At 33.2% G+C, this 12,593-nt stretch overlaps 1 protein-coding gene across 1 annotated transcript in view; it reads right to left on the bottom strand.

The window, feature by feature from the left end:
- EYS (eyes shut homolog) overlaps positions 1 to 12,593 on the bottom strand; it is a 1,534,343-nt gene that overhangs the window by 721,134 nt on the left and 800,616 nt on the right. Inside the window, exon 22 of the mRNA XM_041742712.1 lies at positions 2,292 to 2,484. Within this exon, the coding sequence (XP_041598646.1) occupies positions 2,292 to 2,484 (193 nt within the window). The remainder of the gene's footprint in view (positions 1 to 2,291; positions 2,485 to 12,593) is intronic.

Genomic DNA, 12,593 nt, shown 5'->3' with positions numbered 1-12,593 from the left:
CACCATATAATAAATTTGAATCGACTAAAGACTTAAATGTAAGACCCAAAACCATTAAACTAGAAGAAAACATGTCAAACATAAGCTGTTTGACATCAACTTTAGCAATGTTTTTTTTTTGGACCAGATTCCTTAGGCAATGGCAATGAAAACTAAAATAAACAATGGTTCTACACCACAATAAAAAACTTTTGCACAATGAAGGAAAAAACGATCAACAAAACAAAAAGACAACCTACTAAATGGGAGAGGATATTTGCAAATCACACATCTGATAAGGGGTTCATATCTAAAATACACAGAGATTTTCCAGAACTTAATATTAAGATAACAAACAACCTTATTAAAAATGGGCAGAGGATGGGGTGCCTAGGTAGCTCAGTCAGTTAAATATTCGACTCTTGATCTCAGCTCAGGTCTTGATCTCAGGGCAGAGGACTCGAATAAACATTTTTTCAAAGAAGACATATAGATGGCCAACAGGCACATGAAAAATTACTTAACAGCACTAATCACCACCACAGAAATGCAAGTCAAAACCACAATGAGATATCACCTCACATATGTCAGACTGACTTACCAAAAAGGCAACAAATAACAAGTATTGGTGAGGTTGTGTAGGAAAAGGAACCTTTGTACACTGTTGGTAAGAATGCAAATTGGTGCAGCCACTATGGAAAACAATATGGAATTTCCTAAAAATATTAGAAATACTACACAATCAAGCAGTTCCACTTCTGGATATTTATCTGGAAAAAGTGAAAACACCAATTCAAAGAGATATATACACTTCTATGTTCATGGAAGCATTATATACAATAGCCAAAATATAGATGCAATCTAAATGTCCATGGATGGATGTATAAAGAAGATATGATATAATATGCAATGGAATATTACTCAGCCATACAAAAGAATGAAATCTTGACATTCGTGAAAACATGGATGAACGTAAAGAGTATTATACTTAGTGAAATAAGTCAGACAGAGAAAGACAAATGTATGATTTTATTTACATATGAAATCTAAAAACAAATGAACAAAGCAAACATACTCATAGATACAGGGAATAACTTTGGTTACCAGAGGAAGGAGGGCTGGGTGTAGAGGGCAATATAGATAAAAGGGATTAAGAAGTACACATTTCTGGTTATAAAATAAATAAGTCATGGGATATAATTTACAACATAGGGAATGTAGTCAGTAATATTGTAGCAATTTTGTATGGTAACAGTTGGTAACTAGACTTGTCATGGGATCATTTAATAATGTATAAAAATATCATATCACAATGATATACATGTGAAAATAATAGGATTTGTATATCAATCATACTTCAATTATAAAGAAAAGCAATTCATATTCTTTATTTTATATTTATATTTTTATATTTTATACTTATACATATAAGAAATGAGCATTAACAGGGAGAAAAAGAGAATTGACATATTCCAAATCAAATGACTCCTTTGAATAATAAAGCATGAAAAAAATTACATCTCTGCCATTGATAGGATCAATGAATATATATGATTTAGAAATACTAGAAATATCATTTAGTTTCAAAATAAATAAGCACAATATTACTTATAACATTAGATGTCAACTTAAGTCTTTAAAATAACACAAATAATGAAGACAAAAAATAGGGCAGATTACCTTTCTGCTTATAATATCTAACTGCCTTCAAAATATTTCTCTTAAAGAATATCTTGTTAATGGCTATAATTCTCATTCTTATTATCGTAAGTGATACTGACTATATAAAGAATGAATTTGGAATTTAACATATACAATTTGAAATATGTCATCATTTGATTTAGTAAATTAAATAAGACATATCGAAACATATTCAACATGTCAAAATACTTAACATAGGAAAAAATCCAGATTAAAAATTTTTCCAATAAATTGATAGGAATATAAACTTACATATAATGATTCAGACAATGTTAAAAAAAGATATAAAGTAAATAGTACAAGGTCTTTTAAAATAAATTTTACTGATGGCTAAAATCAGCTGGAAGTGGGGTCCAGTTATCTACCAAAATTTACACAGCATAATAAAGATATTAATGAGCATTTTTTGCAGTGTTTCAGAAAGCGTAAGCATTTCTTAAGCCAAAACTGAAAACATGAAGCATAACCAACAAGAATTCTAAAACAGTTTTACACCCCCCGAAAAATCATATATACAGGAAAACAAAGATTTGACATAAGTCAGAAAATATGTTTCAATATACAACTATATCAAATTCAATATTCTCCATATCTTACTCTCATCTACTTACCTGGATCAATTGGGTAAGTATTCATTATGGTCCATAGTCTTGTGGCCCTTGCTGATGGAAAGCTACTGATTGAAGTGTCAGATGCAGGTACTGTATGAGTTTGTGTAGAAATGACATCTGTTCTTTGAGAGATGGGAGGTAAATGGGTAATTCTCCCTCTTTCATCACCACAGAAAAGCCCAGTGGAGCACGTCTGCAAATGATAATTATCATAATTAAGCTCACAGTTTCTTTGTCCCCGAGAGAGAACTTTTTAAGTTAGTTTTGAGGTTTTTTCATAGTCATATTAGATAGCTCAAATCATAGTTCTATTTTGCTTGGAAGTAAAATCTCTACAGTAAATTTTACCTGTATTTAAAAATTAATCTAATCCTTCAAATTTTGGATATACTCAATTGAATGCCTAAATTTATTCTTAAATCCTTTAATTTTAAGCCAAGATACAACTTTACATTTCTTTTGAGGATTTTTTTTCCAATGAAAAATTTGTACTGTATGGTAGTCAATATGGATCTAAAATCTTCATTACAAATTATAAACTTTCTGTTTTAAATGTCATATTTAGTTGGAAACTAATATAAAATGCAGTGTATGCAAATTTCTGTATGCAACAGAATTTGAAAACATTTTTGTGATGTTTGAATCATTTTAATTTGTATTGGCTTATAAAGCAATGATCCTTATACGGTTTAGTTTTATGTGAATAGCCTATTTCTACCATACACTTATAAGATAATGTCTGCATAAAGAAATTGTTTTTAGCTTATAGGGAAGAGAATTGTGATGCTTATATAAATAAGTGCAAAATGAATCAGGGGATTCTCCTTTAAATGTAGAATTAGGGCAGCTCGAGTGGCTCAGCAGTTTAGCGCCGCCTTCAGCCCAGAACCTGATCCTGGAGACCCGAGATAGAGTCCCACGTTGGCTCTCTGTATGGAGCCTGCTTCTCCCTCTGCCTGTGTCTCTGCCTCTCTCTCTCTCTCCCTCTCTCTGTGTGTGTGTGTCTCCCATGAGTAAATAAATAAAATCTTTAAAAAAAGAAAAAAGAAAAAAAAAAGAAAAATAAATAAATAAATAAATGTAGAATTAAAACCTAATTGTACTTTTTGTAGATTTGGAACTTTATGAAAATACAATTCAGATATTATTTAAAAATGGTTATGCATGCCTATTTCCTAATACTAAGGACTTATTCAAAAGGTATCCCTACTTCACTGTACTAGTGTTTGTCCAAGACTGTATCTAATTTACACAAAATGTAAATTTTGCTTTAGATATCTTTTTGTCACTTGTTTCAGTTGTAAATTCTGTATTCACTTTAAACCCACACCTGAAGGTATTTATAAAGTCAGAGGATTGTTGATGTTATATAACTGCTATAAAAAATATAACATATAGAAAAGAGTAAAAAAGTGAAGCTAGAAGTGATAGAAGAAACAGCAAGAAGAAACATGTTCTATGATTCCACATATTAAGGACCAAGAGAGGGATCCCTGGGTGGCTCAGTGGTTTAGTACCTGCCTTCTGCCCAGGGTGTGATCCTGGAGACCTGGGATCGAGTCCCATGTCAGGCAACCTGCATGGAGCCTGCTTCTCCCTCTGCCTGTGTCTCTGCCCCCCCTCCCCGCCTCTCATGAATGAATAAATAAAATCTTAAAAAAAAAAAAAAAAGGACCAAGAGATATGTCCTTTTCTCCACTCAAGGGTAAGCAGCAAACCTTGGTAAGAATTCACAGATTAGTGAAAATGTACAGAAAACTAGGATAGAGATCAGAATGCCAATATGCTACTTTATGGTAAAAATGTAGCTATTACACATCTCATAAATATTTGCATGGTCAACATTTTCCTTCTAAATAACAACCAGAAGTCATTATTAACTAGTCTGAGAAATCACCACCACAAGGTTAGGGGATCCTCAGATGCCCCATGAATAACAAGTTTTCTTCATGTCAGCATTGTTACACAAGAATCAGAGATTTCCTTGATGTACATTAGTTTAGAACATGTAAAACAAGGTGATTCAAATGTTTAATGACGTAAGGCAAAGATATTACCATAAGAAATATCTGGAATACTTGATATTCATTGACTAACTATACTTAGACAACTTTACATTGGCACTGCTAATATTTGTCTCTACGATTCTGATATGTTCTCTAATGTTGTCAACTCTTTTATCATTAAATGCATTAATACATTCATTCTTCCAGGTGACACTAAAGTCTAGCAGCCAGAAAGCCATACTTTCTCTTTCCTATCTTTAATGTCTAGGCTCACATCCATCATGTGCTGTTCTCAGAGTTTAAGTCTTAAAGGTGAATTTATTTTCCTGATTCAGAGTTTGATAGGAAACATCTTGGTATTTTCCCAAGTACCAGCAATTAAAATAATAAAACTTTCTTAAAAATTAAATGCTCCTCCAAATAGATTTTAATATTTTGTTTGAACTCTCTCCCCCAACTGTCTTCTACACGTGTGTTGCACACCACACACACACACACACACACACACACACACACACACACAATTTATCCTAGAGAAACGTCTTTATTTTCCTTAGTTAAATCCTAAACCACATGATAAAGCTTACTACATGTTTACTAAACCTATTTCTTCTTCCTCTTGGACTACATGTCTTAGTCATTCCTGTGTTTATGTGTGACCATGTGATTTACTTCTAACCAATGAAATGCAAATGGTCATGAATTGTGCCACTCTCGGACTGATCCACAAAGAGTTTGCTATGTATGAACTTCCAGTCTCTTCCTCTATGTTGTGACTTTGAAAAACATATGATAATGAGGGGGCAGCCACAAAAGGAAGTTAACCCAGATCCAGGGATCTCTCTTTGAAAGACAATATTTGAAATCAGAAACACTCACTTGGACTTCATATGAATGAAAAATAAATTTAATCTAGAATAATTTTAGAGTTTATCGTCATACCAACCAGCATTGCCTTAGTAAGCATATCAATCTTTCCCTCATTTGGTAATTCTGATAATATTTTTTGTTGTTACACGAAAATTAAACCAAACAAAATACCTCATAAATGGTTGTAAATTTCTTTTTCCATAACTACTTGATTGCACTGACAGATAAAAAGATTCCAAATATTTAGCTTTAATTCACTAAACCTGAATTTTGTATATTTCCTCCCTAACCTCACAGTTTATTTTGCCAATACATCTCTCATTCACTCACCATTCATTTGTCAAATATGTATTGAGTACTTATTATGAATAGCATAATGACTTACTTGCTGATATTCATTGAAATGTAGTATGTGCCAAGATGAAGATAGTCATTTCTATATTTTTCTTTCTATATTTTTCTTTCTGAATCTGTATTTGAGGAGTACAATGCAGATAAAATCTTTTTTTTTTTTTATTTTTTTTTATTTATGATAGTCACAGAGAGAGAGAGAGAGGCAGAGACATAGGCAGAGGGAGAAGCAGGCTCCATGCGCCGGGAGCCTGATGTGGGATTCGATCCCGGGTCTCCAGGATCGCGCCCTGGGCCAAAGGCAGGCGCTAAACCGCTGCGCCACCCAGGGATCCCAGATAAAATCTTTTGAATGAGAGCTTTATGAGAATAGGTCATCCACTTCCCATGGACAATGTGTAAGCTTCTATGTCTTTACTCAAAGATTTATTGATCAATTACTAAGTGTCAGTGATTGTTGCAAGTGCTAGGAATAAAATAATCAACAAGATAGGCAAGGTTTCCCCCATTATATAGCTTGTATTTTAGTAAAAGGATCAGAATTAATTAATACCAATTAGTAATAAGTGACTTAAAGACAACATTTTGCAAGATAAGTGAAAGGAAACAGAGGGAGGACTCTTTTAGACAAAGTTACCAGGGATGTCTTCTCCAATCAGGGATCTGAATTAATGTGATTATCTAAGAAAAGAACATTCAAGGCAAACAGAATGGTGGTACAAGGCCCTGAGGCAGGAACATGCTTTGTACGTTTGAAAAATAGCAAGGTGGGCAGTGTGAAAAAAGAGAGGAAGGCCACCAGTGGATGGAAGTGAGGTCACAAACATAGGCAGGAATGAGATCATGTAAGATACTTTGTTATTGAATTTGGAATTAATTCTCAGAGCAATGGGAAGCCATGGAATATTTGACAGAGTAAAAATATGAAATTGTTTGATTTATATTATGAAAGGATTAAGTTAATGTCATGTAGATAGTAGACTTTTAAGGGAGTTTGGAGCACAGGAAAGAATGGAAGCTGGGATACCAGTTGGAAGCCAGCAGTAGTCTAGGCAAGAAATAAAATATATTGGCCTGGAGTACAAATGGTGGATATTGTGACTATAGGTTATTTTCAGGATATATTTGGAAAGCAGAGCCTATAATATATGCCGATAGATTAAATGTTTGGAGTGGAAAAAGAAAGTGTAATTAATGATTCCTAATTTTTTATTTTTTTTAAGATTTATTTTTTATTTTATTTATTCATGAGAAACAGAGAGAGGAGAGAGAGAGAGGCAGAGACACAGGCAGAGGGAGAATCAGGCTCCATGCAGGGAGCCCGATGTGGGACTTGATCCCGGGTCTCCAAGATCACGTCCTGGGCTGAAGGTGGTGCTAAACCACTGAGTCACCGGGCTGCCCCCTAAGTTTTTATTTCTATCAATGGGGTGAATAGTGGTGCCAGTTACTAATTTGAATAACACTGATGAAAACCAGTTAGGAATCAGAGGTAGATCAAGATTTTTTAAAGTACTTTAAACTTGATAAGCTTATTAGCTATCCAAATATGAATATAGAGTAGAAAAATGGAAATATGAATATCTTCTGAGGCATAATTACCCTGAAATCATTTCAATTAAGTAAGAAATTATTATTTAAAGGAAACTAGTATTATCTCATAGTCCTCTCTAATTCTCCAGTTGCACAGCTAAAAAAATGGCAAAGCCTAGACTCATATATAGGCCTTGAAGCTCCAGAATCTATACTCAACAGTCACTATGCCTCCAGCTACATCTTCAACATTTGTTATAAACAATTCTACCCTCTAGTTGATTGTTTTAGATAATAAAATTAAAACATTCTTCTACTCTACCAGCCTAATGAACATCACTGTCAATTAAATTTAATGATGATTAACAATGTGTTAAGATCCAGGCAAAACAACATTTATTCTTGAAATGAACTTACAACCCAATTGATTATTATTTCTTATTCTATTGACAGTATTTATATTTGAAGACATAATGTGCTTCATCCTCATATTCTACTTGAAGTGATGAGTAGGTAATACAGCAAAGAAAAAAAAATCCCAGTGGTAATAATCAGTTTCATATCAATCTAATTCTATGGTTTTATCTACTTTCCTCAGAACTGATAGGCCAAATTTACTCTTTAAAGTTTACTAAAGTAATTGACAGCTTGAATTTTTCCAACATTATCAAAATATACATTATTAATATACTTCATTGTTTATATAGCAAACTACATATTTTGTGGAAACCAGTGTAAATGAAAATATAGAGCCTCCTGTTGAAAAATGATTAATTTTTTAAAAGATTTTACTCATTTATTTTGAGAGAGAGAGAGGGAGTGAGGGAGAGAGAAGAAGAAGAGAAGAAGAAGAAGAAGAAGAAGAAGAAGAAGAAGAAGAAGAAGAAGAAGAAGAAGAAGAAGAAGAAGAAGAAGAAGAAGAAGAAGAAGAAGAAGAAGAAGAAGAAGAAGAAGAAGGAGAGGAGGAGGAGGCGGAGGCATGGATAGAAGCAGAGGCAGAGAGAGAAGCAGACTCCCCAGTGAATGGGGCTTGATCCCAGGATCCCAGGGCCATGACCTGAGCCAAAGGCATAAACTGAATCAACTGAGCCACCCAGGTGCTTCCAAAAAAAGTTAATTAAGTCAACAACAGCAGGATATTAAAGTAAGTATTGTATGGGGGGGGGGTGAGTATCTTCTAAAGGGTAGGGTCTTGTGCAAGTCACATATCCATGATGTTTGCTGGTTTATAATATGAATTTTGCCAGATTATATAAGTGGATTTATCTACCTGTAGCTGGAGACTCATTGAAAATTTGCTCAAGGTGATATTTGCCTTTTTAGATTGAAATATCTTTTTGATAATTGGAAGAAACAGTTCAGATGACTGTTAATGCTAAATTCATGACACGGTGTTCCTTGTAGAATTTAAAGGAAACATCAGGCAGAGCAACCAATATAAAACAACTAAGCAAAATTCATTTCTAATTGGTATAGACTTAGTTACCTCATCATTACAGTTCTAAGAAGCAATAAATTCTTCCTAGTTTCATATAGACTGAAGCTTTAGATTATTCTAATTGGAAGTATCATGTTTCATTAGGAAAGTTTCACTAAACTGAAGTTCTTTTTAAATAATTTCTGCGTTCTGGAAAACTTTTGCACCATTTACATAATTTCCAATTCTATGAAAATTTTACTACATAAATTCTACTGCAAGAAATTCTCAGGTCTCATGTTACAAATCAATGTCCAGTCACAAAACCAATAACCAATAATTTACATCTAGTTAGCATACTCCCATAACTTGTTTGTTAGAAAAAGAAAAAAAAAAAAAAAAACCTTCCAAGTTGCTGATTCATTGTTGTTATCTTATTAAGAATATTTGGCAGAATTCTGTCTGTGGTTCTCAAACTGGATTAAGAGATGAAAGGTAAAGTAAGTGTCAATCTGAATGTGAGAATAATATTTGCAGATAGATTCATTTACCCACAAAATAATAAAAGAATCTACATCAATGATCGGAGATCAAATATTAAGAACACTGACATAAATTATATAATACTGAGATACTTTGTGCCATCAAATTGGACTAAATAAATATTTCTAGTTTTTCTAGAATTTCCTAAATAATATCAATATATGGAGTCCATACCAATAATTAGAATTGTTAATTGTATGATCATCCGTACACCAATTAGACTTGTATGTCTTATCAGCATTCTAAATGTGCCTCTGACCACTCTCCACTGAACATCCTATGACTGAGACATAGTTACATAGTCGGTGGTCAGTAAGCATTTGTGGGAAAAAAATAACATACCTTTGAAAATGCATTTTATCTAGATACTTCCCCATTTCCTTTTTCCTATGAACATAAAACTCCATGTTCTTTAAAAAAAAAAATCACATAAGAAATTAGGATTTTGGAATAGTAGTCTGATGAAGTATCCCTGGGATTTCCAAACCCTGAAGACTATGGATGGTCTACATGACCAAAACTTTACACAGACTTAGTATTAACCTTGTCAACTAAAAAGTATGTAGCCTAAGCACTCAGTTTCCAAAAATAAAGTCTCCTCATGTAGTATTCTAAATATGACCGGCTCCCTCCAGTGGTGATCATCTAAACTGCTCCCTGGAGGCTAGGGCCGTGGTCAGACCTGAAGTAATACGTCTGATCTAACCGTGTCCTCTGTACAGAACTCATTTGAATGGATGCACATAGATAACTCTACAGATGGTATAAATTATCCCTCTTCCTGGGCTGTGTGTGCACTAATGCTAACTGGATACTAGTGCTTATTATCTATCTCAAACATCTATGAAAAATGCGGCAGGCTTTCAAGAAACACACAGCACTAGAGTTATTTTCTTCCTGCATGATGACTTGACAGAAAATGACAGGAATTCCCACTTCCTCATTGTGCACTTATTTCTCTTCTTCCTTCTTTTAGGTGAAAATTGTGGCTGTGTTGGCTACCTATTCCTTGAACTTGATGCATCAAGTTTTCCTCTTTCTTTCTTTCTTTCTTTCTTTCTTTCTTTCTTTCTTTCTTTCTTTCTTTCTTTTCTTTCTTTCTTTCTTTCTTTCTTTCTTTCTTTCTTTCTTTCTTTTCTTTCTTTCTTTCTTCTTTCTTTCTCATCAACATCATCAACACCTCTTTCTCTCTCTCAAATCTTAACTAATACATCCAGAATGGCTTCTGAGTATCCCTCCTGGAACTCTGCAATATGGTCCTCTTTTTTATATTAAATTCTAGGTTATCCACAATATCCTTTTGTGAATATTTTAAGTGTCCATTTCTATAGGAGGTTTATGATGAAGATTTCTGTCTGGGAATAATTGCAGCGTGTGGCTTAAAGCCCTTCAAAAACCTTTTTAATGTGTTGGTCAGTTGTTGTTCAAATCACTTACTTTTCTTTCTCTCAAATAAGGTTAATGATTAAAAATAAAATCCTAGACCATGAACAAAACCTATGAATCCATAATTCAGAAAGCCATGTAAAGTCTGAAGAACACTGAGAATTTGTAGACTTTTCATCTAAGTAGAAACACAGTAGCCCTTCATTTAAGTTTTATGATGTAAGATAAGCACTTCTGCAATGCCTGATGATGAAACCTCTACTTTCTTGAAGTGAGGTCTCTACTTGCTTAGAAGATAACTTTATTTTCTCTCATTGAATTTGGCTACCAGATCTTCAGGGGATTTGCTTCAGTGGAATTTTATCTGAAAATACAGGTTCATTGCTTTTCTATACAATTCTAATCTTCAGGGACAATTTCTATGGGAAGTAATGAATAAAGGGATAAAGATCCTGAGGACTCTACTGAATCAGATATTTTCCTTGATCTGGCCATTGGAAGACATTCAAGAAAGATAAGTAGAAAGTACAGCTTAGAGGAAAAGTCAAGATTAATACTTGACTAAACAAATGTTCAGGCAACAGGTATTATTGCAGAAATTGATGAGGCAAGAAGTTAAGAAACACTGTTTTAGAGGCAAACCCCCACTGTTTTAGAGGCACTGTATTTACTAACTACAGAATGTGTGCCAGAGTTATTTTTTATTTATTATTTTATTATTATTTTTAAAATTATTTTATTTAAGAGAAATAAAGCATGAGCAGGGGTGGGGTTGAGGAACAGAAGGAGAAACAGACTCCTTGCTGAGCAAGGAGTCCAAAGCAGGGCTGATCCTAGGATCCTGGAGGATCATTACCTGGGCCAAGGATAGACAAGTCTACTGAGTCACTCAGGCCCCTCTAGAGCTATCTTTTAAGATAAGAGTCTGACCAGGACATTCTTAGCTTAAAAAATTGTCAGTAGGTTACTACTTTCCTAGGAAAAAGTAAAAACAATTTAGCCAAGCACACACAGCCACTGGTAATTTCTAAAAATATATTCTTATCTCTTATAGCTTTTTTTTTTTCAATTGCTAGTTCACATATATTTTTTTCCTTCCTGATTCCCACTACTGCTGCATATTCGCATCCTGAAACTAGGTAACTCAACTTTTTTGATTCAACTCAACATTCTCTTGGAAATCCTATGTTCCTTATGTATTTTTAAAATGTATCACTTCTGTGCTTTCATGAAATATTGTGCAGAACTTAACTGCAGCTATTATCTGTCATAGTGTGATTGTTGTTAGACATGTTTTGCACTTCAAGTACACTATAGCTTTTTAAGAGCAAAAACCAGTCCTTAAGTGTCCAGCTAGTGTGAGAGATCATAGGCTAGTAAGGAATACTCTTTGGGAGCCTGTAGCGTAGGTCTATGTAAGTTTACTTCATGTTAGGTTAAAAAGAAGAGAATAATAGTTCTCATAAGTTGAAGACTCAAAAACCTTTGATCTAGTCAACTCAAATTGATCAGAAATGTTGTACTGGAGTCTTGAGACAAGATCTTCATATTACATGGTTTCCACTGAAGTTCACGGGTGACATAAAAAAAAAAAAAAAAAGCCTGAGGAGTCCAATGGGTCTACAATTTGAGAACAAAGTTTTAGTTACTAAATTAAAAGTATAATTTAATAAGTAAGCTATATATTGGAATATGAATTATATATGAAAATAACTCTGACCATGTGCATGAATCATATATTTCTAATATATTTATAATAAATATATTTAAACCTATTAATAAAGATATTTAAACTTTTTTTTCCTTTTTATTTACTAGTAAATGCACCTGTACATGAAAAACATATTTTTGGGACTTATAGATGGATTGGAGTTATAATAAATTTGCTTTGAATACTTTTGTAATGTTTTCACATTAAAAAACCCAGAAAACTAAAAATCCAGATCATTTCTTAGAAATAAAATAATTCCTATAACAAAAACATATTATATTTTGATAGAATGTATATACAAATAGAATACCTCAAAATTCTAAGCGGATAGTATTTCATTAACTTTCTACAATGAATTAATTCAATTACATGTCAATTATTTTGATTCTATTGGGAGAGGTACTAGTGAGGGGTATTTTTTTGTTTGTTTAATAAATTTATTTTTATTGATGTTCAATTTACCAACATACAGAATAACACCCAGT

This window comes from Vulpes lagopus, chromosome 1 (genome assembly GCF_018345385.1).
Source record: "Vulpes lagopus strain Blue_001 chromosome 1, ASM1834538v1, whole genome shotgun sequence".
Classification (NCBI taxonomy): Eukaryota; Metazoa; Chordata; class Mammalia; order Carnivora; family Canidae; genus Vulpes; species Vulpes lagopus.
The sequence above is the reverse complement of the archived record's forward strand: the minus strand, read 5'-3'. Positions and strand labels throughout refer to the sequence as shown.